This window comes from Colletotrichum fructicola (assembly GCF_000319635.2).
Source record: "Colletotrichum fructicola Nara gc5 chromosome Unknown KSG_Nara_v1_contig02, whole genome shotgun sequence".
Lineage (NCBI taxonomy): Eukaryota > Fungi > Ascomycota > Sordariomycetes > Glomerellales > Glomerellaceae > Colletotrichum > Colletotrichum fructicola.
Window position 1 is genome coordinate 1,773,120 of NW_027094052.1, and position 26,345 is coordinate 1,799,464.

At 54.4% G+C, this 26,345-nt stretch overlaps 6 protein-coding genes across 6 annotated transcripts; 3 read left to right on the top strand and 3 right to left on the bottom strand.

The window, feature by feature from the left end:
- Nucleotides 1-37: 37 nt before the first annotated feature.
- Nucleotides 38-3,460, bottom strand: RAD16 (DNA repair protein RAD16; the record flags this gene model as incomplete). The annotated part of the gene is made up of 3 exons (XM_032020791.1): nt 38-266; nt 325-3,277; nt 3,397-3,460. 3 exons carry the CDS (start codon nt 3,458-3,460, stop codon nt 38-40), a joined length of 3,246 nt encoding a protein of 1,081 aa, XP_031882176.1.
- A 1,734-nt stretch (nt 3,461-5,194) lies between these two features.
- On the top strand, nt 5,195-7,231 carry rhp7 (DNA repair protein rhp7; the record flags this gene model as incomplete). Its single annotated transcript, XM_032020792.1, has 3 exons — nt 5,195-5,367; nt 5,422-5,449; nt 5,504-7,231. 3 exons carry the CDS (start codon nt 5,195-5,197, stop codon nt 7,229-7,231), a joined length of 1,929 nt encoding a protein of 642 aa, XP_031882248.1.
- Nucleotides 7,232-8,129: 898 nt separating this feature from the next.
- Nucleotides 8,130-9,801, top strand: PFA3 (Palmitoyltransferase PFA3; the record flags this gene model as incomplete). The annotated part of the gene is made up of 3 exons (XM_066151100.1): nt 8,130-8,277; nt 8,363-8,968; nt 9,035-9,801. The coding sequence occupies 3 exons, from the start codon at nt 8,130-8,132 to the stop codon at nt 9,799-9,801; spliced, it is 1,521 nt and encodes a 506-aa protein (XP_066009463.1).
- Nucleotides 9,802-10,333: 532 nt separating this feature from the next.
- Nucleotides 10,334-15,045, bottom strand: CGGC5_v003247 (Uncharacterized protein; the record flags this gene model as incomplete). Its single annotated transcript, XM_032020794.2, has 5 exons — nt 10,334-10,510; nt 10,569-12,783; nt 12,837-13,634; nt 14,408-14,431; nt 14,960-15,045. 5 exons carry the CDS (start codon nt 15,043-15,045, stop codon nt 10,334-10,336), a joined length of 3,300 nt encoding a protein of 1,099 aa, XP_031882250.2.
- A 224-nt stretch (nt 15,046-15,269) lies between these two features.
- CGGC5_v003248 (Centromere/kinetochore protein zw10-like protein) lies at nt 15,270-18,279 on the top strand (the record flags this gene model as incomplete). Its single annotated transcript, XM_032020795.1, has 9 exons — nt 15,270-15,437; nt 15,492-15,810; nt 15,862-16,044; nt 16,094-16,251; nt 16,301-16,673; nt 16,722-17,253; nt 17,301-17,420; nt 17,470-17,672; nt 17,750-18,279. The coding sequence occupies 9 exons, from the start codon at nt 15,270-15,272 to the stop codon at nt 18,277-18,279; spliced, it is 2,586 nt and encodes an 861-aa protein (XP_031882251.1).
- Nucleotides 18,280-22,885: 4,606 nt separating this feature from the next.
- Nucleotides 22,886-26,080, bottom strand: CGGC5_v003249 (1-phosphatidylinositol 4,5-bisphosphate phosphodiesterase 1; the record flags this gene model as incomplete). Its single annotated transcript, XM_066151101.1, has 2 exons — nt 23,283-23,324; nt 23,372-26,080. The coding sequence occupies 2 exons, from the start codon at nt 26,078-26,080 to the stop codon at nt 23,283-23,285; spliced, it is 2,751 nt and encodes a 916-aa protein (XP_066009588.1).
- Between the last annotated feature and the right edge of the window lie 265 nt (nt 26,081-26,345).

Sequence of the window (26,345 nt, forward strand, 5' to 3'; positions counted from 1 at the left end):
GTTCTCGAAAAAGAACACTCGACAAGAGCTAGATCATCTAAGAGCCTCGGAAAAGGAACTGCATGTCCTCCGGACTGAGGGACTCCATTGCTTTCTCGTCGGAGTTGACGGTAGAGTTGATCATGTTTGTCTTCTTCTCCTGAATCAGAACCATACGACTCTCAACAGAGTCTTCGATGCAGAGACGAGTGATGGTGCAAGGACGAGTTTGACCGATGCGGTGGCAGCGGTCCGCGGACTGCCATTCCGCTGCAGGGTTCCACCAACTGATAATCGGCAAATCAGCAAAAGCCAACAAGTCGGGGCGAGGGACAAAAAACTTACGGGTCAACGATGAAGACACGGGATGCCTCAGTGAGGTTCAAAGCCACGCCACCGGCTTTGAGAGACACAAGAAAGCATTCAACCTCGGGCTTCGTCATGAAGCAATTGATGGATGCTTGACGCTGCGCGGGGCTCATGCTACCGTCCAGCATCACAGTGGTAATGCCAGCGCGACGAAGGCGCCACTCAATCAACTGCAACATAGACGAGAACTGCGAGAAGATGATGGACTTATGAGAGGCGTTGTTGGAACGCAGCTTGTGGAGCTCATGAACAAGGAGCTCAATCTTGGAAGAAGACGTCCAGTTCTCCATCTTGATGCGGTTGATGATTGACGACTTCTTGACTTGTGTCTCATCCTGCTCGATTTCGGGCTGCTCAAGATCGATCGCCAAACTAATGTGGCACTGCGGGCAATCAGGCTGGTCAGACTGCATAAGATAGCTTCTAGCACACGCACGGCAGAAGTCGTGCTTGCAGCGGCTCCTGATTGCATCTTCGGCAGCCTCGTCACAGATACAGCAGACGAGAGTGTTCTGGCCACCCTCGGCGTTCTTCTTGAGGATGAGATCGGGGTGATCGGCGACTTGGCGCATCTGCATAATGAGTCCGAAGATGTTGGCGTAGTTGTTGAGCAAAACACCCTGGGAGACGTACGTCTCGAACTTGCGCTGACCATTGGTCATGATACTGTTGGCGAAGTCATTCTCTACTTCGCCAAAGAACTGTCGGTTGACGTAGATCTCCTTGACGGGAAGCTCCATCGCATTAGTATGATCCTTCTTCTGGCGACGAAGCATGATACGACCGGTCATTAGACGAAGCTTCTCGAAAGCCTCGGCGCCCGGGCCATAGTTGCCAAACTTCTGAATGGGGTTGAGAAGCTCTTGGTTGAAGACGGACACATGCTGCATACCAGCATGGTTGCAGCTCTTGCAGCGGTGGTCGTCATCCAGACTCCATTCCAAGCCAGCACAAGGGCACTGCTTGCACAAGTAGGATGCGTATGGCGTAATTTCGAGAAAGCGAATCAAAGAGAAGAATTCGCCGATGCGGTTCTGGAGGGGAGTGCCAGTCAAGCACCATCTGTACTGCGTCTTCAGAGCGAAGCAAGCCTTGGCCGTCATGGTGGTTCGCACTTTGATGCTGTGAGCCTCATCGAGAATAACGCGGTGGAAGTCGATCTGGTGAATCAAGCTCTCTTCCTTGTGAATGCCGTCCTTGCGGGTGAAACCCTTCTCTTGCTTGCGGAACATGGACTCGAGACTGTTGTAGGACATCATGATGACATCAAACTTCTTAAGCTCTTTGAGGGTCATCTGCTTTGCCTTGGCGAGGGAACCATGGTAAACGAAAGTCTTGAGAGTGCCGTCGGTGTAAGAGGCAATTTCAGCCTGCCATTGCATCAAAGCGACCGGTGGGACCAGAACAAGAGAGGGCTTCTTAGCAGGATAGTCGGACATTATCAACGACACTGCTTGAATGGTCTTGCCAAGGCCCATCTCATCCCCAAGAAGACCGCCCTTGTAGTCCGTCTTCTCCATGGCGATCATCCACGCGACACCCTCGAGTTGGAAAGGCTTGAGTTGACGAGAGATTTGCGCTGGCTGAGCGATCTTCTCAGGCCTTATGGGAGGAAGGGCCCGGAGCTCATCCCACATCGTCTTAATCTCTGGATGGTGCAGCTCGAGCCTGTTACGCTCCATCCTGCCTCGGCGACGAGAGCCGTGCTGATAAGCGCGGCGGTGACGAGACTGTCTGGCGATGGCGGCTTGCAGATCACCATTGTCATTGTCGTTGTCATCGCTCGACTCGGTTGTGACAGAGGCCTCATCCGTGTATTCATCCTCGTCGATGCTGGATTCTGGAAGCATTTGAGGAATAGGACGGCGCGTGGACTGTCTGGCAGACTTCTTAGCCGGCTTCTTGACAGGTTTCGACGTCTTCTTTGGCGGGCCGTAAATGTCCTCCGAGTCGCTATCTTGGTTGGACAGTGACAATTCCGACAGAGAAGAATCAGAGTCGTCGGCGATATTGGAGGTCTTTTGCTTCTTTATGGCAGGCTTCTTGGCGGAAGCTGCGCTCTTAGGACGGCCACGACCTCGTGCAGCAAGAGGCTCGTCATCGGAATCAGCCTCACTAAGGCCAGCAGCGGAAGACTGGACAGTCTGTGACTTCAGGTTGCGTCGACCGCGCAGCGAGTTACCCACCGCCAGCGGAATCTGAGAGTACTCCTCTTGCTGCAATCGCAAGGCGAGATCAGCATCAGAAACTCCACTGGTGCTCTTGGCACCGAGCTTGCTGTCTTCTTCCTTCTGGAGGCGGCCAGCAACAATGGGATCAGGAGAGCCGTCTGAATAAAGTTCGTCGTCTTCGCTGTCTCCAAGCTCGAAACGCTTGCGCTTGGGCTGGGCAGAAACACCATTGGTGCTCTTGACATCGAGCTTGCTGTCTTCTTCCTTTTGGAGGCGGCGAGCGACGATAGCATCAGGAGAGTTGTCTGAGTAAAGTTCGTCGTCTTCGCTGTCTCCGAGCTCGAAACGCTTGCGCTTGGGCTGGGGGTTGAGTGAGTACTTGCTATGTCGCAGAGCGCGCTCGCGAGAGAGATCCGCGGCAGTTGGGAGTGCTATCTCGAAATTTGCAGCCGACTTGCGAGAGCGCGTGGTCTGCCTCAAACCTCCACCAGCTGCTACAGACGGAGCCGGGGTAGCGACATTGCTGGTGGCGGGAGTCGAATCCTCGCTAGCTGAAGTAAAATCGGCAGAGGCCGCAGCAGAAGGGGCCGAGGAGACGGACTCGGCGGTGGCAGCAACCGATTTGCGAGGTCTGCCGCGACCTCTAGGGGCAGAAGTGGGTGTCGAGGTGTCAACCTCGGGAGCTTGGGGACCTGGCAGATTCTTGGATGAAGCAGATCTAGTGAGACGACCAGTAGTGGAGGCTAGGTTGGGGGAATCTGAAGATCGTGTTAGTATTTCGATACTAACATTGCCTCTGGTCGCACGGCAGCATCTTTTTGAGATGGAAGATGGAGTTGCGATAGAAACAATAAGAGACTCAGATCGGGGTACTCACTGGTTCGGGTGGAAGCCAAGCTCTCAGCAAGAGAAGGACGACCACGACCACGACGGCCGGTCATTTTTGCAGGTGTCTCTTTTGGCTCGGACTTCCGGTCGAAGAGGAAGGAGATGACGGGAGTCGTGATCTCACAAGTAAAGGATGAAATAGCCTTCTCAGTAGTGTGATTCGCGCGGAGGTGAAGGTTTGACACCGGACAGACAGAAAAGTTGGGATGGGGGAAGGGCGGGACAAAGCTCGGGATGTGTGTGTGGCAAACCGTAGCGTCTCAGTCGCTTATCGCCGAAAGTAAGCACCCTGGCTGGTACAGCTGCCGGTTGACAGATTGGGCAGTGAGAAGGGGAACTGTGACGTGAGCAGCAGGAGCAGGAAATTGCTGCAGTCTGCTGTGGATGCGAGAAAAAAGGAAGAAGAAAAAAAGAAGATGGGTGACAGAGAAAAGTGAGTGGTGAATGGCGATTGCCACCTGTCTGCTGCTACTCCTTTTTGTCCAAGCTGAAAGGCCAATCGCAAGAGGAAAGTGGGAGAGAATTTGGAACGCGCTGAGAGTAACCCCAAAAGTCGGCCTCACGAAAAAAGAGGACCCCCTACGCGCAGTCACATGACCTTCCCGAGGTCCTGTCAAGGGAGGAAGGCGTCTAGAAGGTGTGTCTGCCTGAAGTTTGGGCTTAGAAGGGTTAGCTGGTGTGCTGGTCTCTTTGAGCCTGCAGGGTGCTTTGAGTACCTACCTACCTAGGCGGGCGAAAGCAAATGGAAGAATGGAAGCATGCAAGCACTAAGACAGCCTCCGCTGGGTGGATACTGCCGGACTTTTCACAATTCAATTGCCTCTCAAAAATTGCAAAAGGAGGGTATTTTTGCATTTCAACCTTCTCATATTGTAATTGCAGCAAGAAAACCTTCAGTCGAATAGCCTGCTGCCAAAGAGTGATGACGCTTCAAGCTGCAGAACAACCTCTCGATCTCCACGCCCCTGAAGCTCCAGCGAAGCAGTTCGATTTGGGGCGATCGATCAACCCCGGCCGGTCCCCGACGTCTCCGGTGCAGTGGCTCCCGCCCCACGCCTTCCCGTTGACTTGCCTACCCCACTTCAACTAAACCCCCTGGCAGCTGCCTGACGTACGGTGTGCATCTTGCAGCTAGAAAACCACTTTGCACGGTATGAGTTCACCACTATCCTCTGTAAAGTCGCCAAATGGATAAGATTAGCGATCAATTGCACAGTGTGGCTGCAAAGTGGATCCCACCAGAGGCCGAAGGGATAGACGGCAGGTACGCAGTAGGTAGGTATCAGGAAAGAAGGCCACCGAGAAGGAAACCACCCCTTGGCCTGTCTGTATCGACGTCTTTGTCGCCTTCCCAATTTGCCCCCTAGGACATCACGATTTTTTCCCCCTTCAGACTCGCCCAGACGCGTCTCAAGGCAGTGTAAACACAAGGACGGCATTGACAAACACCATCCGACTTTGCCATCAATTTATTCATTTGAGGTTAGTCTCTCTCTCCCATCCCCTACTTTCTGCCCATTCGCAATATTGTTTGCTTCCTTCGCCACTCACAACTGGAGGCACTCACTTAGAGGCACTCACATCTGGAGGATCTTTCCATCAACACCAAGTCTCCGATATTCCAATACTCCAATACTGATTTTTCTTTTCTGTCATCCACTGCAGGCTGTCCTAGCTGCGAAATTGTCAAAGCAATCAAGCTTCTGAGAAGACCATACGCTTCTCTGTTGCAAACAGCAAGATTGAGATCAAAAAATCTTACAGCTGCTTAAGCAACACCATCCGACATGGCGCGGCCTTCTCGTCGTAGAGGTCAGCAGGCGAACCAGCCTCAGCCTCAAGCACAGGGTCAGAATGGGAACCAGCCCCAGCCTGCCCAGCAGAATCAAGCTCCTCAGCAAGCCCAACCCGCTCAGCAGAATACGGCACCGGCTAATGTCCGCCGCCACATCTCTGGACCGTGAGTACTCACTCATTGTGATTTTGTGTTCTTGGTTGCTAATATCTTTCACAGGCAGTCGGCTTTGACTGATTATCTGGCCGTGAGATTTCCTTTCATGATTATCGCATGGCGCATACACTGACCACTGCCACAGTCTCACAACATCTCTGCCAATCAGATCCGCCGAGATGCTGATCGTCGTCGCGCTGCTGCTGCTGAAAGCCAGCAGCAGAACCAGCCGGACGAGGAATCCGACGAAGAAGCCAGTCAACCTGCTGCAAGCACTCGCAAGGAGACAGAAGCCGAGAAGAAGAAGCGCCTTCTGAAGGAGAAGCAGGCCATTGCCAAGATCAAGGCTTCCAAGAAGTTCAAGAAGCGGAAGCGCGACGCAGGCGATTCCGAGGACGACGATGACATCGCTCGCGCCTTGATGGAGCAAATGTCTCAGCCCCTACCTGGCCAGATGGACAATTGTGAAATTTGCAAGAAGCGTTTTACGGTGACGCCCTACTCCAAGACCGGTCCTGACGGTGGCTTGCTCTGCGCCAAGTGTAGCAAAGAGGCTGCTGCCAACGACAAGCAACCGAACAAGAAGCCACGGAAGGCTGCTGCAGGAGGCGGAGGTCGCCGAAAGGTCCAGAGCAACATCCTCGACGGAACTTACCACACTGGCGCGAAGAGATTGACAACACTCTGCATAGAGACCTTGGCCAAGAATGTCGACCTCGCAGACAGCCTCGGAGAGCTCCCTGACCATATCGTCGATAGAATCGCTCGATTGTTCTCCAAGCGTCGGCTCTTGAACCCGCAAACCCTGGCACTCTTCCTACAACCCTCTTCCTCGTTCATCAATATCTATGATGGCGCAAAGCTGGGCATGGATGATTACATCGGAATCTTCCAGGTTGCGGCGAATCTGAAGGGATTCAAGGCGCGTAATTCGATTCAGTTCAAGGATGAAGTCATGGAGTATCTTCTCGAGCGCGATACGCAGCTCACATCTTTCTATCTCCATGGAGCCAACCTGCTTAGCGATGATATGTGGACCAGGTTTGTTCAGGAGAAGGGTGCTTCCTTAGAAGAACTTCGCGTCTACTACACGGACAGACACTTCGGAGACGAAATCCTGGCTTTACTCCCGAAGAACTGTCCCAACCTCACCAGACTGAAGGCCTACCACAACCAGAAGATTACCAACGCCGGCATTAAGGAAATTGGTGAGGTCAAGAGCCTCCGGCATCTGGGCCTCCACCTGCAGAACCGCATTGATGCCAAGGTCATGGCGTCTACGATACTAAGCATTGGAGGAAATCTGCAGACGCTTTCTCTGCCATTGTTCCTCGACGCTACGGACGAGGTCTTGGCTGCTATCAAGATGTCTTGTCGTTCTCTCAGAAAGCTCCGGATCAACGACAGCGATAAGCTTACCGATGCTGGCTTCGTTGATCTTTTCACCAACTGGGCCAATCCGCCGCTCGAAAAGATTGATTTTCAGAAGTGCTGCCATGTTGATTCCACCAACCCGCGGGAGAACCCAGAGAAGGTCGGTCTTTGCTCTGACGGACTTCGTGCTTTGATGAAGCACTCGGGTCGCAAGCTCAAGGATCTCAACATTCACGCCTGCCGTCACATCACGCGCGAAGCTCTGGAGGACGTCTTTGGGAAGGACAACCAATACACAGAACTGCTCAAGCTCGAGATCAGCTTCGTTGAGGAGGTTGACGATTACATCGTCGGCTGCATCTTCCGCAGCTGCCCCAACATCAAGGAGGTGAACGTATTCGGTTGCATGAAGGTCAAGGACGCCCCGGTACCCAGAGGCAAGGTGCTCGTTGGCGTCCCCAACGCTGTGGGTATGGTTACCGAAGGCAATGCGGACTAGATGCATACTAGGGGGGCCTTTTCCTTTCTGGAAAGTGTTTGAGTATACTACATGGGTCGGCGGAGAGGCATCATTTGGAAGATGCATTTTGCACAGGCGAGGACTCTATACAAGCAGGCCATGACAATTTGCAGTATTATACCCTTCTTTCAACGAAGGTTCATCAGAGAGTCGGTGGTTACTAGTGTGTTCCTGTTCATTAGCAGGCGTTGGGGGGACTTCTTTTCTTTGCTCTGTTCAGCTAGGAATACCCTAGACACCAATGAAGAACAAATCGTACTTGACAGTCTGATAGCTCGGCTCGGCGTAGAGAAACTCGGCGTTTCTGCGTGATGACTTGCGCTTCTCGGAACTGACTCTGACAGTAAAGCCGATACACACGGAAGAACGCAACGGGACCGTTTCTAACATTCGGGGTTGTGGCACCAAAACACACTCGGAACAGACGGGAACCCGAGCTAAGGTTGGCAGACTGGACAGGACACAGACACCGCCACGAATCCACCCGGAGGCGGTAAAGGTCAGCTTAGCTCAGCCTCAGCTCCCTGCGTAAGGCAAGGCCCAAATGTAACGGGGCAGCGGCTTGCGGGGCCTTTGACTGCAGCGTGCTGCGTGCCGTGCTGGCGTTGAGTCTCCACTCTGAGTCCCGGCACCCTGCTTCGTGGTGGTGCTGGCCTAAACTTCCCCTGATTATTCGTATCCAACCAGCAAGCAGGCCGGTCTGAAGCAGCGCACCACTACCTACGGGCCGCCCCTTCTCGCCCACGACCTGCCAGGCATTTGCCCTTTCTCGAATCCCTCCCCTGCCGCCCCCGACCGCCATGATATTTCTTCCCTTTTAGTCTCTCTCCGAGTGAATTGGATGGATCTTGACCCTCCACAACCGTCGCCCGAAAACATGTCTCGACGCTGGGCGCGAAAGGTCGAGCGCTGCTGCTGCACCTTCGCGACCTACATCCCCTTATTCTTCGTCTACAGCTTGACCACATGGGCCGTATGGGTGGATGTCACCATCGGGTCCGCGCCCTCGAAAGCCACTTGGCTAGGTAAGTCTATACCGTGACGTCGGTCGCGTGCCATTCCCGCCCGTTCCCTTCGTGACGAGAACTGACGCTCTCCTCCTCTTCACAGGCACAGGTTCCTCTACCCTTGCCGTCCTCCTCTATGGCCTGCTCAACTGGTCCTACACGACCGCCGTCTTTACGAACCCCGGAAGCACGACAAACGACAATGGCTACAGCACCCTACCGACCGAGGCCCCTCCACCAGCCACGTCCTTCACCGTCAAGGCTAATGGCGAGATCCGATTCTGCAAGAAGTGCCAGGCGAGGAAACCGGACCGCGCCCATCACTGCTCCACCTGCCGTCGATGCGTCTTAAAGATGGATCATCATTGCCCTTGGCTGGCGACGTGTATCGGCCTGAAGAACCACAAGGCCTTCCTGTTGTTCCTCATCTACACGACATTGTTCTGCTTCTACAGCTTCTTCGTCTCGGGAAGCTGGGTGTACATGGAGGTCATCAACAACACGACGTACGTGGAGACGTTGATGCCCATCAACTACGTGATCCTCAGCGTCATGGCCGGAATCATCGGCATTGTCGTCGGCGCGTTCACAGGCTGGCATATCATGCTGGCGAGTCGCGGACAGACCACTATCGAATGTCTGGAGAAGACTCGCTACCTGTCCCCGCTGAAGAAGCAGATGCAAAACCAGTTCGTCGCCCAGCACAATGGTGAGGGTGTCCCTCTTCCAGCTTACGGCCAGCAACTGCTCGACATCCACGCCAACGCACTGCCAGGCATTACGCGACCCGAAGAAGGCGAAGAGTTCCGTGGACACCCTGGGGCTTCGAGGCCAGTACACCAATCCTACGAAGAGATGGAACGCGATCGCGCCAAGAAGCGTTACGAAGAGTACCTTGACGAGCAAGACTCCGAGAAACTCCCTAACGCCTTCGACTTGGGGGCAAAACGCAATCTCTTGCATCTTTTCGGACCTAAGCCGCTCTTTTGGTTCGTCCCCGTCTGCAACACCACCGGTGATGGCTGGTCATGGGAGCCCAGTCCTAAATGGATTGCCGCGCGTGAGAACCTGGCCAGGGAACGTGAGGAGCAGCGCGCCCGCGAGATCAACGCCGGCTGGGGTACTGACGAGCCGCCGCCGTCTTTCTTGCGTCCCGCACCCACGAAACCCGACGGTGCCGGCCGCCACTACCTCACCACCCCGCCATCACCCCCGCCGCCCGCGAACGGTAACCGCAACGACGCGCGTAAGATGCCGTCCAAGGCCGACCGGGTTCTTGGCCGTGATCCCAACCTGTACGCCGATGGCTTCCAAGAATCTATGCCGATGCGCAAGCTTAGTCCGCGCGGTACGGCGCTCGAGGAGGAGCTGACGGACAGCGACGTCGATATGGATGACGCGGCGGCGGCGGAGCACCGTGCCATGAACCTCGTTACCAACGGCGGATGGGGGCGGAGCGGCGCAAGCGGACTGCTGCGGAAGAGCAGCCCCACCTCCCCATCCTTCAGGACATCGCCGTCCAACGACGACACCGTGGACTAGATTAGACATGCGACACAGGAAAGAAACCGGGAGGTATGTGACAAAAAATGATGATGGCGGGTTAGAAAGTGATATCCAACGCATATTCTCATCGGCGGGTTTGCAACGGCTCAATGGGAGGGGCATGACCGCGGCGTCGCTAGAGTGTATACGCATCCATGTACGATTTTTTTTATTGCAAAGGCGGGGGAGGGCCAAACCTCGGAAACTCGACGGATGGAGCATCTCAGAGATGTATATCGACATTTATTTATCATTGGTGTTGGGGAGTGTTCGACTTTTTTTCTTCACTGTCAGTTTCTTTTCGCCTTCATGGGGCATCATATCCGATGAGGGACGGGAATGATAATGTTCGGTAGCATTGCCGTCACGAATTACAAGACATGTCTTATTAGTTCACTTGAATCTTACCGAAGAGTGGAGAGAGCATGAGTGCTTTGTTTGCTGCGATTCGGGAAAGTGATGTTTATGAAGGCTGTGTAAACTACTTCTATCGTTCCTGATCTCTCTCTAGTCTACCTCTTTGGCCAGATCACTCAGACTCAGAGTCGCTATAGTCACCCTCGCTACCATCCTCCTCCTCATCATCATCCTCGTCATCTTCGTCGTCTTCGTCATCGTCGCCCTTGAATCCGTAGTCGTCGTGGAAGTCGGCCAGGGGCTTCACCTGGGTCTTGTATCCCATTTCCTTGAAGGCCTTGTCGATGTTCTGCGAGAAACATGTTAGCATTGTTGTCATATCGACTTCAATCCGGGAAAGAACATACCTCTTCAAGAATCGGCGCGCAGGTGATGACGACGTTGCTGGTCTTGGGCTCGAAAAGCGGCATGATGAGCTCATTGAGCACGGCCTTGATCTGGTCGTTTGTGACGTCGCGGACGTCCCGCATGATCTTCTTGTGCCAGTCGAGCGGCAGGTTGCGCACGACGCCGAGCATGAAGTTCTGCGCGGCCGCCGAGGCCATGGTGGACTGCTCGTCGGCGAACTGCACGACGACCTGGCTGATGGCGCCCTCCTTGAGGTGGCGGTCGATGGGCGTCTCGCCGTCGGCGATCTTGCGGATCGTCTCGCGCGAGGCGGCGAAGGCCTTGCTCGCGTCCGGGGAGCGGTAGACCTTGTACTGAATCGTGCCGGTGTCGAGCTCACGGCCAAAGTACGAGCCGTACGCCAGGCCCTGGCCGCGGACGGAGTTCCAGAGGGGGCCCTCGGCGGACTCGAGGTAGCCGATGGCGACCATAATGGCGGGGAGGCGGGGGTCCTCGAAGGAGGTGATGCCCTTGGCGGTGCTGACGCCGAAGGAGCTGTCGGCAGTGGTCATGGGAACGATGACGGCGCCGACCTTGCCTGGCTCTTGACCATCGGGTGTGAGGAGGGTGTGGGGCTTGGTGATGGGGATGAGATCGTTGGAGCCCTTTAGGTTGTTGCTGAGGATGTCCCACGCGGCGATGGGTTCGGGGAGACGCGAGACGTCGGCGGTGACGAGGACGCGGACGTTGTTGAAGGTGAAGAGGGACTTGCGGAGCTGCTCGAACCAGGAGAGGACCTTCTCCGGGTCCGAGGCGATGAGCTTCTTGAGGCGGCGGAGATAGACGGCGCGGACGAGCGCGCGCTTGGCAACTGAGTAGGATTCCTTCTTCTGGTGGATGGACATGTCTACCTCGGAGGCCATGGACCTACCGTCGCGCTTCATCTCGGGGATGTCGGCAAGGTGCTTCTGGACGCCAGCCTTAAGACGCTGAATATCGAAGACGCTGTCGAACATCATGGTGCGGACCCAGTTGATGACCGTGGAGTACTTCTCACGCTCGATCTGGAACTGGATCATGACGCCGTCTGGGTCACCGTAGTCTCTGGTGGAGCGGAGGCCATAGCTGATGGTATCCTGTTCCAGCTCCATGACCACCTGCTCGAAACCGACCTTCTCTCCGTCGCGCATGATGGGCGTGTTGAAGAAGTTGTCGTTGAAGATGGGCAGCAGGGGCTTCAGCTCAAGAGGCACCTGGGACGTGCCCAAATAAATCGTCAAGTGAACAAAGTTGGTCGGGACGCTCTCGAACTGGATGAAGAGAGGGTCTTGACCTTGCTTGGAGCCATCGATGACCTTCTGCGCGGCATTGTTGGGCAGTCCTAGGCTCTTCGCCTTTCCGGCTCTCGCCGTGTCGGACTCGATGAAATGGATGGATTCAGTGCCGGGAACAGGCCATTGGTCGACGACAGCAGCAGGAATAGGCTCATCGTTCTTGGCCTTGGCAGCCTCGAGACGCTCCTTGAGCTTGGCCAAGCCCTCAGGGCCGAGCTTCTCCTTTCTCTCAGCAAGTCTCGCCTCCTCCTCAGCCTTCTGCTTCTTCGCAAGCTCGTGGGACGGCTTGCCAAGGATGGAAACGTGAGGGGCATCGGAGATCCACTTGCGGAGGAAATCCCTCCACTGCTCGTCCGTCCACTTCTCAAGGACATCGTACTCTGACAAAGACTCCAGCTCCTTGAGGGTTGAGCCGTCACGCTTGCCGAAAAGGTAGTCCGTGATGATGTTGGTGGAATAGAAGCTCTCTGATTCTTCAGCCTGGAACTTGACCTGAAGGCGCTCGCGGTGAATGCATGAGGTCAAGTACTCCATATCAAGAGGCTTGTCAGCAACCTCCTTGAGAAGGTCAATCAGTCTCTTCTCGACAAACTCGAGCTTCTCGGTCTCGACACCAGTCGGCTGGAACCAGATGACAGAGTTCGGTCTCGCATCCCACCAGTATGTGACTGAGCTGGCGAGCTCTTCTTTTTCGACAATGACATTCTCGAGGATAGATACAGAAGAGCCACAGAGATAGGTCAGCAGGACGTTAAGTGCTGACGTCGCTATAACGTCGTTGCAATTGGGGCCAAAGAAGGCCACAGTAATTTCGCCAACCGACTCGTCTTCTTCAGGGAATTCGGCCGTCGTAATAATGGACTTCTCCAGAGCTGGAGGCTGTGCAGAGTCGATCCACGGTCTGAAAACACACGTCAGCATGGCAGGATTTCAGCCGCCTGATCGTCATCTTACCTCTTGAACGGCGCGTCCAGGGGCGGCAAATCGTCCTTGATGCTCTCCTCGAACTCATCCAGAATTTGCAACAGATTGTCGTGGTCTGCCTCGCCGATGATAACGACGCAGAGGTTCTTGGGCTGGTACATCTCGCGATGGAACGAGCGAATGCGGTCGTTCGTCAGGACACGCAGCGCATCAGTCATCCCACCGGTCTCGTAACGAAAACCAACGTTCTCAGGGTACAGGAGTCGGCGGGCCTTGAGATCCATGATCTCTGCGCTCTTAAACTGGACCGCCTGCATCTCCGAGTACACAACACCGGCATCGTTGCCCTCTCCGTCGATGTGATGCACCTCAGTCACACATGCCTCGTCAGTGAGAACGGGCAGCACGACGTGCTCGAGGTAGACGGGAAGAATCTGAGAGAAACCTTCCCAGCCAGCGCTCTCGAGAGTGTAGGCCGTGTGATCTGTTGCGGTCCAGGCGTTGGTCCCAGAGTAGGCTCGAGACGCCAACTTGTCGAGAAGGCCCTTGTAGCGGTAGTTTTTGGAGCCCATGAAGATCAGATGCTCGAGGGTGTGGGGAGCACCGGAATCATCGAGGATTTCGGTTGCGAGAGTGAAGTAGCCGTTGGTCTTGGGACCCTTGCGATCGGCCACAATGACCTGCATTCCACTTCGTTCCGAGACATACTGGCTGATCGTACAAGGAGCGTAGTCGGTCTTGAAGCTCTGGATCTTGCGAAACCGCGGCTGCGGCTTTGCTGCGGGCGACATGATATTTGAGTTTGTTGCTAGCTGAGAGTAATAACTTCTGTCCGGATGTAAGTGAGTATGCCTAGCAATCTCTTGAGGTAGGCGAGATTTCTAGAGAAGACAAAAGTCCATATTATAAGGGCGGGGAAGTGGGTGAAAGAGGAAGGTAATCAATGAGCCGGGGGTGTCATCGGTAAGGTAAGGTAGTCATGGGCAAGCGCTTTCAATACGCGAGGAGTCAAAACAGACAACAAGCAAAATATTGTGACGACTGTCAAACAAATGAGGAGACAGCTAGAAAGGGTTTTCCAATCGCACAGGGATACGACCGGCCGCCAAATGGGCCGTTGCGTGCAACGAGATGATGAACGGACGGATGCAGAGGTTTGTAACACAGTGTTGGACGTGGGTTGAATGTAGGTTTCAGGGGTACGAAATCTGTGTGCGAGACTGAGGTCAACTCGCAAAACAACATACGTTGTCCAAAAGCTTGGCAAGCTGTAATCTGGTTCGTGGCATGCGTTGTAGAAATAAGCAACTATTACAGCAACGGCAACAGCAATAGCCGCTTGGCCAGCTTTGAAGCTCGACATTCTGGCAATAATAACAAACAACGCAAGGTGCTCTAGGGATTTCGATTTAGATCAAAGGAGCATGCTGACTGAAGAGCAAGACTCTGTGCAGCCTTCTTCCAGATGCCATCGCGACATAACCAAGACCGGGAAGGTGGGGGATGAGTGACACAGAAGAGGGGCCAATCGGGCTCTCCGTGGTAAAATTGATGCCTAGAAGACAGAGGAGGTAAGACGAGTAGAAAAAGCAGCTGCTTACCTTACAGATAACCGCTTTGCCAGCCTGATGGACAGTGAAAGAATACACCAATGGGGTTTTTCCAAAGACACTGGCCGGCCCGTGATAGCACGAAATAGCGGCTACCTCAACCGCCCGCCACAAAAGTTGCGAAGTGAGGTAGAAATAAACGACAAGCCGTGGATGTGCCGGATGTCGATGGCTTGAGTCCTGCAATCGTGACTCACGAATTTGCTTGACTTCTGATGAGTTCTCCGTTTCCAAGTTCCCACAACTTCCAGGTTCAATGTGTCGTCGCGGGGCACGGGAACAATAGAGACGTCGGGTTGCCGAAGAGGTCGATACAATGAGAGCACTGACCTAGTTGCCCCTCCATCGGCCAGGGCAGGGGAACGGTGGAGTTTATCTTCCCTAGCTGCCTTCTTTTTTTTTTCCTTTTTTTTTTCCCTACCGTAGCACGTTTGGCGGAAAGTCAGGTTCCGATTGGCCTCTTGCTGCCCTTCTCTATCTTATCATATCTTATCGCCAGCAAGCCTCTCGGCTGAACTTCGGAGAGAATCACTCAATACGTACCGTTCCGACACGGATTGTGACGTGGGTTGTTCAAGGTGGTATTCGGGACAGCTATGCCATCGGTGCCAAAACTGCCCATGGTTCATTGCGACGATGCAATGCCCTCTGGCTCTTTAACAGATATGAACGCTCGCTAGGCGTAAAAATCTCGAGAGTCTCAAGAATTACCGACACACTACTTCCTTGCACGCACCCGATCACCATTTACTACTCGACCTCGAGCGCCATCACACCGACCTGACCCAGCCCCGCGACGATCGAGCTCCACGAAGCTATTGCCACAGTTCGCGCCCAACCCCGGATCGCAGAAATGGCGAGCGCGACCGAGGCGCAGGTATCTGCGCAGCTTGGGGACGTCATTGTTTCTTTTGCTCTCGAGGGAAGCTTCCCAGACGAGCAGGTGTCGTCCCTTTCGCTTTCGTCTTCCGATCTGTCACCGGCGATCGATGCGCTGGAAAAGGCCAAGGGGGAATTGGAGGTATCTTAAGGCCATGCAGCGGACTTGAGCGACGGCCCGCTGATGTGTGTTTAGACCGAGATCCATACGATAAACGAGGAAACGAAAGGGGACGTTAGCTCGTGGGTGAGCAACGCAAAGTCGCTACAAGAAGACATCCTGCGATCTAAGAGGCTGGCCGATGATATTGTGCGACAATCAGAGGCTCCACAGGTCTCAGGAAAGGCCATCCAAGATGCCGAAGAACACATACATTTTCTGGAAAGAGAGGTGATGTATACGGAACAGCTGCACGATGCGCTTAGGGGTATCCAGCATGTCAATGAGCTTTTGGGGGAGGTTGAGCAGGCCATGAACGAGCGGCGCATCATCGACTCGCTGCGGTGGTTGGAAAGTACGGGAACCCTGCATCGACGCAGATATGGAGAATGCTAACAGGCAACAGAGTCGTGGACCGAGTTGGATGCCGTCCCTGTCAACAAGAAGACTTGCAGAGTCATGAGGCTTCTCGACCTGCGCGCGTTCGAGCTCAAATCCAATGTTCATGACGTCTTTGACCACGTTTGGGCATCTCTTGTCCACACGGATTTACAAGCAGGGTCCCTCTCCATCTACGGAAAACTAGAAGGTAGGCCTGCCACGAACACGTACAATAAGTCTGCTTCTAACAGCACCAGGGGAGCAAATGACCCTCTCAGAAGCCATCATCGGGCTTCAGGCCTACAAGGAGGTCGAAGACAGAATGTCCAAGCTATGGCACGAAGTTGACCAGGCTATTGTGTCGCCAAGGATGGATGTTGAAGCTTCTTCTCTTCCTTCAATTCGTGCAAGCGAGGTATGCACTCACTGGAGTTCGGTACCTGGCCCCTCTAATAGCTTCGCAGAATGTATTGGAGTTGAACGGCGAGGCCGGCCGGACAATAGACGAGCTTTTTACAGACCTCCGCAAGCTGGTCGAGTTCCTGGCAGCTAGATTGACCCCTGACCTCCTAATGTTCTTCAGTCCGATCATGATGAGCGACCTGATCCCGAGACTGGTCAAGGTCTGGCTGGACGGCGCGGTTCCTGCGACATTGAAGGACATCGACCGGTTCCAAGCCGTGATTCAATCTGCGCGAGGTTTCTGCGAGGTTCTCGAAGAAAATGGTTTCACAGGCTTCACAGAGCTTAAGGAGTGGGTTGGAAGCGCACCATCAATTTGGCTCGCCAAGTGTAGAGAAACCGCACTTGACTCTGTCCGCAACCAGCTCTCGAATGGTTTGTAACAAAATTGCCAAATTCACGTCACTTGCTAACACGTCTTAGGTCTGGGCGCACCCAAGCAAGTCGAGAAGGTGGAAAAGCAGATGGTGTCTCGCTCAGAGGGCAAGGAGTTGACAGCTAACAACGCAGCCGCCGGGGCTGCAACAGATGATGACTGGGGTGCCGCGTGGGGAGTCAATGACGAGCCTGCTGAAGAAAAGGACACAACTCAGCAAAGCCAAGAAGAGGACGACGGAGCAGACGCCTGGGGTTGGGACGATGAAGACCAAGGTGCAGATAAGAAGGAGGAGGAACCAGCTCAGCCAAGTCAGGAACCAGCAGCCGCGGACGAGGACGACGGAGCCGATGCCTGGGGCTGGGGAGACGAAGACGCGACAGAACCGGCGCAAGAGCCTGAGCCTAAACCACAGCCCAGGAAATCGCCCGCAAAGAAAGAAAAGATGGCAACTCCAGCAGGAGACGAGAGCAGGGAAATGGTGCTGAAGGAGATCTATCACATATCGTCCATGCCAGAGCCAGTACTGGAGCTCATCCTCGCCATATTAGAGGACGGTGCGGCTCTTACTCGGCCAGAGTGAGTACTGCATTTTACCTATCGAGACATCAAACTAATGGCCCTAGATTCGAGAACAGTCCTGTGGCAGCCGCGGCACCGGGCCTGTTCAGCTTACCAACATTTGCACTGGCCATGTTCAGAGCCGTTTCACCGCACTACTACGCACTTGATATCGGCGGAAACATGTAAGTCTCGGCCTCGTTAACAATCCTTTCGAGTCTAATCAAGAGACAGGTTCCTTTACAACGATGCCATGTACTTGTCCGAAAAGCTAAGCGAGCTGGCGTCAGCATGGAAGTCGCGTGCAGACCTGACGACACGTGCCCAAAACATGTTGCGCATAGACAACGACATCAAGAGCCTGCAAAACTTTGCGACGCGCGCATACACTAATGAGCTCGGGGTGCAGAAAACGATCCTTCGAGATCTGCTAGGAGGTAAGCAACATTAGGCTGGGCTGATGATTACCCGTTCGCGCAGTAGTACCAAACGCGGGGCTAACGCGGACGCACAGGCGATCAAAGTCTGATGCAACAGGATGAACTAGACAGCTGCGTGGACTCGGCAGTAGCGCGGGTCAGATCCCTGGCAGTGACATGGGAATCGATTCTCTCGCGCTCCGTGTGGTACCAGGCGGTGGGGTCCCTCGCAGATGCCATCTCATCAAAGATTATCAGCGACGTGATGGAGTCGTCTTCCATCGGCCAGGACGACGCCTACAGGATCGCGCAGCTCATTGCCAAGATCACGGAGCTGGACGACCTCTTCCTCCCGTCGCGGACGGCAGCCTCGTCGGGGTCCGGCAAGGACGAGATCCCAACGACGGCGCAGTACGCCGCCACGTGGCTCCGGCTCAAGTACCTCAGCGAAGTCCTCCAGTCGAACCTCAACGAGGTTAAGTATCTCTGGTGCGACAGCGAGCTCAGCCTGTACTTTTCCGCGGACGAGGTAGTCGACCTCATCGAGGCTAGCTTTGACGCTAACCCGCGGATGAGGGAGACCATCCGGGCGATTCGGGAGAACCCAAGCCCCGTGCTCGCCTAGGGGACCGGACGGGTTTGCCGGAGGGCCCGGGCGGTCAGGCGCAAGTCCCGGCGAGTCCCAGTGGTGTTGACATGGACGTTTACAGATTAGGGACGGACGTAGCCTGTGCATGTAACTGAGATGAGGAACGGGGCGACATTGGAATTGAAGGCAACACACGCGCGCACAAAACGTAGTCTAGGGTTTCTCGTGTATTATTCCATCGTTCTGGCGCGCATCAATTCGTTCCCCTCCAATATCGAAACCTCGAGTGTACCACCCCCTTTCCTGGAACCCGTAAAACCCGTCTTTGATCCAACCCAAAACGGTGCATCTCCATGTCTTTTAGCACCACACCGCGTGCTTCAACCGCGCACACCCACACCCCCCTGGCTCGCAGCTCGCGTCTTGTTTCTTCCCCGCACGCACGCCCCCCTTCTCCACACTCTCCAACGCAACGACTAAACCCTGTCGGCCTCGGCACCTTCCACCCCAAATCTCCACTCTGAGGAATTGGAGAACATTCTGTGTGCTGCACTGCTCCCCCTCATTGCTCATTGCTGTCGTTATTTTTGATTTTATGTTGTCCATGTATCGCGAACCAACAGTGTATCATCTAATTTAATCTCATCACTTGTGAAGTTTCTCGCCTCAATGATGTTGAGTCACCCCCTGGCAAAGAAACCCGGGGATATGGGCCGGATGCGACTCTGTCAAATGTCACTTCATTAAAAACACGCGTGTCCCTTTCTTCAGAACTTTCTCATGGATCGCGATCTAGACCTTCGCCTCCCTTTTCCTCAGTGTAACGGTTGAGAGCAAAAAAAAGCCCGATGAAATACTACCAAGGCAGAAGAACACCGACAACCTTGGAAAACTTAATTCCCCCGGTCGATTCCTTTCAGTCCCCATTCCAGCTTGGTTTACGCCCCCTTTTCCTCCCTCTCGTCTTCAGGCTTCTTGATTAATCTCCAAGCTTCCGAAATAGAGAGAGACTTGCCGTCCCTACGACACCTTTCCGCGGCACCCTGTACACCACCCACAATCCCTCCCGGAGCAGTTCTCCCCTTAGCTCCAAACTCTACAATCAAAATTTTACACGTCAACCTTGTTTATTCTCATTTCTGGCTGCTCACTTGGACCCTTCTGCCAGCCGCCAGGGGCGAAGGAGCCAAGCGAAAAGAACGACGCCCCCCTTCCGAACAACACAAAACGAACGTTCCATGCATGGGCGGTCAAGAAGGAATCGCGATGATCTGCCCTGCCCGTCAACATCCCTACCCTGTCCAATTCCGCCCTCCGGGTTGCCCGTCGCTTTTGTGCATTCCACCGTCTACATGCTTGTACAAATTCCCCTCCTCGCATTCTCATCCCAGACTGCATTTGTCAAAACAGGCCATGGTAGTTTGCCTCACCAGCCTGGCCCGTTACCAAATTCCCTCAAAACTGGTCATGTGGTACACCGCTGGCAGAAAAGAAGTATCCCGCGGTTCAGATACTTCTGCGACGTTGACGTGACATTGCATCCGGCGCATCCTTCTCCGCACAAGCCAAAATGCCAAGCAACCGTTCAGCAGGGACATGCCCGCGCCCAGCTCTCGTTCTGGCCCTCCCGCAATTGATCAACCCCCCGCACCGCACCGCACCGCACCGCACCGCGCCTCGCATCCATCCATCCATCCGTTATCTTTCATCCAGTGAAAGACCAGTTCTCAATTCTGCCTCTCCTCGCATCCGGTCTCTGCATTCGCTCACTGTGCTCCTTTCTCCCGGAGCTGCCTCCGGATGCCACGGCAAAAACGGGATTGGCGGCTGGTTCCTAGTACCTCGTTACGTCAAATCCGGCCGCCAATTGACCAATGCCCTTCTCCCACAGTCACCATCATGAACGCAACGTTCAATCCGTGTACCTCTGCCGCAAGTCCCGTGCTTTTTCCTCCCCTCTTCAATCGCGAACTTCCAATCGCCCCCAATCACCTGACAACGGCCCGACTGAATATCTCGACCCATGCTTCCTATATAACCCCTGTCCGCCTAGAGATGACGTTCTATCAAGCTGGAGGAAGCTCATCGAAATGTGAGACAATCGTCGTCTTCAACCCCCGATCCCAACGCGGAGATTAAAATAAGCGACCCCCAGCTCTGGGAAAACAGCAGGTCCGCTCCCAAAGTCCTCTCCCGAGGAAAAATTTCCACTTCATTCCACTAGAAATCCTTTAAGCCAAACCGAAGCACAGCCCACAGCGAGGCATACTTACAACGCTCAAACGGGATGGGCATGCTTGCTCGTCACCCAACTCTAAGACTTTTGCGTTGTTTCCCATACCTTGTTATGTACGAAACCTCCCAAGACAAGATAGCTTGCTCGGCGATATTGAATTGAGAAAGCTCGAAATGCGAAGCACGGCCCAGCCCCAGCCCAGCCCCAGCCCAGCCCGCCATGGCACCACTTCGCTCCTCACCAGAAGAGGGGGGATGTCTTGCACCACACCTACCCCCTCCCCCTGCTCTCTAAACACCCACTAAGCCACATATTGAGGCTGGTAAAATGATCTCAGGGTGCACATCTGGAGTAATGACTGCTCGCAGCAATAAATGTATGCGTAGTCCTTGCTGAGTGTGGCTTCGTGGGTGTTCATATACACAGAGGATGGGCGTGGTTCAAGACGCGGGCCCCCTTAGCAAAAAACCGCCCCCAAACCTTAAATGTGGGAAAGACGATGATACAGCATGGTAGAAGTGCCCCCCGTTCCCCCCGACCCCACGCATCAAATCACCTTTCAAAAAAAAAAATTGTTGTCTGATCTCGATCGATCCGTGCTTGGCAGACGGCCTGGAAAGTCTGGAAAGGGGGGAGGCAAAGGGAGAGCGGAGAGCGTACACGTATTCGCAAACGGAACAAAGCCCCCAAACTTCAACACATTCGCGAAAGAACACTCACACACAGAAAGAAAGTCCCTGATAAGGCAAACGACGTCTGCCTAGCTGCTTGGCCCCCCGTAATGTCAAGACCAAACCTTGACAAACCCCCAAAGTCAACTCCCCCCTCTCTCATGAAAATGCAATGTTTGAGACGCCATAACACGCTGTTCCTTCCCCCCCCCACGGCCAATTTCTATTCTCCATCCTGCCTAAACTTCCCATAACCAAGCACACTAAAACACACCGCCAACCTCAAAAAAGAGAAGCAAAAGTACCTAACTTGCCTTAAAACAAGCTGTCCTGACGAACGACAGACAACCCGTAGCCATAATTAAACAGACTTTGCCCACCCCGAAAATGACGGGATGGGAAAGAAAAGCCCGCTACCGAGGAGAAGAGACAGACCTGTTCCCCTCATCTAATCACAGCATTCCCATGCCACAGCGGCCGTATGCGAGGATGGATCCCCCATTTCCCACCACCGAGGCCCCACCCCCCCAAAAGCCAAACACCTCACAACGGCATCACAATCTCCCCATGAACAGCAGATAAATGCATCATCATTGTCATAATGGAATAAAGGACAAACTTGTTCGCCCCGCCCCCGTCCGGCAAATGTTTGTTTGCCCACGGGATTCAGCACAGCTTGCCTTCCTTATTGAGTGTCTCATAAGCTTCGTCAAGATAGCAACAAAATATGCTCATAAAGTCAAAACGCCGGTTCCTCGTAGACCTGGCCACCCCGGCCGGGCCACGCCAAAACATGAATGAGGTCTCTCTTTTCTCCCTCACATGGTTCTCTGGGTTCGTCCGTCCACCCATTACCCAAAGAACAAGAGAGAATTCCCCGCCCGGCCCATGCCATTCCACACACAGATGATCATGCTTCACGTCAATGCTAAATCCTGCCATGCTCCCCCCGGCTTGCGGACATCAAGGCCCTCCCGCAATGCTCATTCTCCAACACATGCAATTGCCGCCGATTGCCCATGCTACTACCGGTTCATGTCCAACGCCATCAAGAAATGAAATGCCTGTGTGGAGATGAGCGAATGACACTTCTGTTCCCCCCCAATTGTGTGTACTGTGATACCATTCATCTTGAGAAACAAAAAGAAGACTTTTTTTTTGCCTATGGGCTTTTCTCGACTCTTGCTTTCATCTCATGTCGGATTGATCCCAGTTCTATGCTCCTTCCCGTCCTCGACATGTGGTATATGCTGCTGTCCATTCCCATTCAAAGTCAACTACCCGGCTCCTAGGCTCTCGGGGTGACACACATGCCCATATTCGCCGTCCCAGTGCAATGATTATCCCATACAAAGGAAATTGAAATGCCCGTTGGTATCCCTAAAAAACCTCGCATCCTTCAAGGAAAGCGGGTGAGCGAAAGAAAAATAGTCGTAGACTACACCAGGAAGTTCTCATCCATGCCAGTTGTACGCCGCAGTCGAATGCCAAAAGGGGTATTGATCGCACATTAGATCCAAAAAACTGGCGCGCGCTGTGGGAATTCTGTCTTTTTTGGTTTCGGCCGTGTCATTTCGTCCCGGGGCTGCGAGCCCGGGGATGTTGTCGTTAAATCTCTGTCGATACTGATACAAAACTTGGTTGAAAAGGAAACGAATTTATGCCAAGAAGTGAAGGTCGGAGGGTTGTAGCATGGTACAGAGAGGAACGCAGTTGGCCCAATCAGAGTGGGCGCTTAGCCCAAGGAGCCGTCGTAGCTCGATTTGTCCATGCTGGACTTGGGGCTGATGTTGTTGGAGCGAGTCCCAAAGATGTTGGAGACGCGTCCGATGCCTCGCGGCTTGCTGTTAGTGCTGGTGTTGTCCGCGTTGTCTTCCGGGTTCTCAAAGAGAACCGTCTGGACAGAGTCGACGCTGACACGGGTGAAAAGTGTGGAGAAGAGGTACTGCTCGCCATTATGATCAAACAGCGGCAAGGTGCGGTAGCCACGCTTAAGGCCACTGAGCTTGGCGGTGTGCGTCGCAATTGGAGGCCGGTCATTGTAGCTCTCGCCGTTGTGGGAGAGCTTGACCGACAGACGTACGAAGATGAGCTCGGGGAACTTGGTCGTGACCTTGAACGTGAACTTGCCGTCAAAGATGGGGTTGAAGCCGTTCTCCTGAATGATCTGGGTTCTGTACTTGAGAGGCGAATCCGAGACCGACGCCATGGTGGGGTCCACCTCCATCTTGTCCCTCTTGTCGTTGGGGTGGAACACTTCAACCTCGACGTACGGGTCAACGGGCTTGTTGGCCGGCATGCCGTTGGGTCGCATGAGTTGCTGCGCCGAGATCACGTCGATGCTGAAAGTCACCTCCTTGCGCTCTCGCTTGCCAGACCATTCCTCAGGCAATCTCTTGATCTCTCGGAGCTCAGTAGGCTTCAGCACATATCCGGATCTGTCGGTGCCGCTTTCGTACATGGCCTGGTTGATTTGCATGCCGAGGTCGAATGTCTGCCAGTTGAGAGCCGCCATTTGCACACCCTTGCGCCAGTAGCTGATCGGGTTGAAGTTGTTCGAGGTGATTCTGGTGCGGTCGGGGTATACACGCATCATGTAGCGCATGTTGTGTCGGTCCATGGCTACCCTGTCCTCCTTGAGACGGCTGTTTCTGAAAAAACTCGATTCCATGAAGGAGAAGATGTGGTTGTAGGCCTTCGCATCAGCAGTGTCGAATCCACCGAACTTGAGTCCTGCACAGTAGACACCCAAATCTCCAAGCACCTTGACCGTCTTGTTCGAAGACCTCTTCGCAGGCACACGCTCGCCGGCGCTGTCGTTGTCGCTGGTGCTACTGCTCAACGCGTCCTGGACCTCACCCTCTGTAATGGTGTTAACACGGCTCTTGCTGACCAATCGTCGAGTAGAATGGCTCGGGCTGAGGATCGGGCTCTGAGGAAGAGATTGCGAGGGGATGACGCTGTTGTCGAGCTGTACAGGCTTCGGGTACGGCGAGGTAAGGCTATTGCCTCGTCGACGTCCAGTGGTCTCCGCCGGCTTGGGTTCCTCCTTTGGCTGAGGGCGCTTAACCTTGATGAGGACACGCTCCTTGAGCTGCTCGGGGGTCGGAAGTCTGTCGGAAGAGGGGTCGAGGGGCTCGGTGACAAGTCGGGAACCGAAAGTCTCCTTGATGATGCGGGCCATCTCGGCCTGCTGCGGCGGGGAGCAGTGCACCTCCAGGGAGATCCAAAGGGGGTAGCGGGTTTTGACGAAGGCGTACTTGTTAATGGTCGTCATGGTTTCCTGGAAGCTGATCGAGGTCGTAAGAGTTCTGCCATGGTTGACAGTAGGCTGGCCATCGGCGCCATCCCAGCAGTCAACTTCGACACAGCGGCAGCCGCGGGCAAGGGCTGAGATGTAACCCTCGACGCTGGACAGACCGGCAACCTGTCGGCCGAGCAGGTAAGTGTTGTGAGAGCTAGAGATAAAATACTCGTTCAAAGGTCGGTCCAGGGTATACTCCTTGGGTTCCTTGTAAACGGGCAGGTTGTAGGTGGAGGTCAAAAAGGCGGCAAAGGCGGCGTCGCCCATTCGGAGGCCATCGACGAGGGAAGCGTCAAGCTTCTCGGCATCCTTGGTACGGAACTTGCGCGAAAACTTGGCGTACAACGCTTCCCAGGCGGCAAGGTCACCATCGATGTTCTCGCGCTGGACTTCGCGCAGGAAGCCGAGAAACTCCTTGAGGGTAAGGCCAAGGTCTGGAGAAGCCGCGATCTGGTTGTAGATCTGGCGAATGTCGTCACGACGTTTCATGTAACCCACAAAAGTCTGGAACTCGTAAAAGTTCAGACGACCCGTGTTGGTGACATCAGCCGCATGGAATTTGGCACGCAGCTGACTGGGCGAGGCATGGATGTGGAGATTCCGGCAGACCCGCTGAACCCCGTCAAAGTCAATGTCGCCTTCTTCAATAGGATTCGGGTGCTTTTCGCCGCCGAGGCACTGCTTGTTCATCTCGGTTACCCAGTAATCGCGGATCGCACGGTCATTAAACGCCATAAGCGAGGCCATCATGTCTTGTCGGTGCTTGGAAATGGCCTCAAGTGTGGTGACCCAGTTGTAAAAGGTGCTGTCGTCGTCGGCAACAAGATGCATCATCTTGGTCTTGGACTTGTCGGGCACGGCGTACATGATGGAGAACCACCGGCTCTCCTCAGATTCCGGAACGCCGTAGTCAATGCGGTACTGACGAATATCGGAGCCGGTCCTGATCTCCTTGATGTCGTCAATGTATAGGCACTTGTGGGGCCTGTTCTTGTCCCAGGAAATCTTGGCCGCTTCTTGATCGAAAACGAGGACGAAGCGCTTCTTCCAGTTCTTCTTGGATACCTTCCTGATCCAGGTGCCCTTGAGCAGCTGGAATGGGATGACAGGGCCGGCAGTGGTGTTTGAAGGGGAGGTGGAGCCGGCGAGTGAGGCTGTTGTGCTATTTGAGGAGGATTCTCTGAGAGCCCCGTCGAGGCCGCCGATCAGAGACCGGAGATCGTCCATCTCATCGACGAATTCATCGTCCGAGTCGCTGTACGTGGCAAGGTCGGGTGGGGCCGTGTTGTTGCTGTCGCTTCTTCGCCGGAGCATGCCAGGGCCGACACTGCCATCACGGCTGTTGGGCGCCGCTGAGGACGTCCTGCGCCGAGAGAACCTGGCAGTAGCTCGGTTGGAGAGGCGGCGGATGATGTTGTTACCCTTGCTCACGGCCTCTGACATGGCACTTGGACTGCCCACCAAGGTCTGGCCCAGTGAGTTGTCACTGGTTTTCCTTGACAGAACCGACTCTGGTAGTTGAAAAGAACCTGTAGAGAACTGGTCGTCTACAAGCTCTCGTCCCCTGTGTTCAGGGGATGCCTGGACGGAGCTGTTGCTCGTCATGACGGCAGTCTCTGGAGACATGATGGGTGAGCCCTGTTGTGAGCTTGAGGCCACGGAGGAGGAGCTAATGGCTGAGGCTGGTATGGTAGACTGTGGTTGTGTTGCTGTTGCTGTTGTTGTTGAGGGGAGATTTGTCTGTACACGGCTTGGGCGTGTGCGCCTGAGCTGTGAAGTCTGAGGTGTCATGGTAGGTTTGCAAAGGGGAGATGGCGTTGATATGTGTTGTGTAGGAGTTGAAGTAGAGGACATGATGGTCGTGGGGGTAGCGTTTGCTACTGAGGAGCTT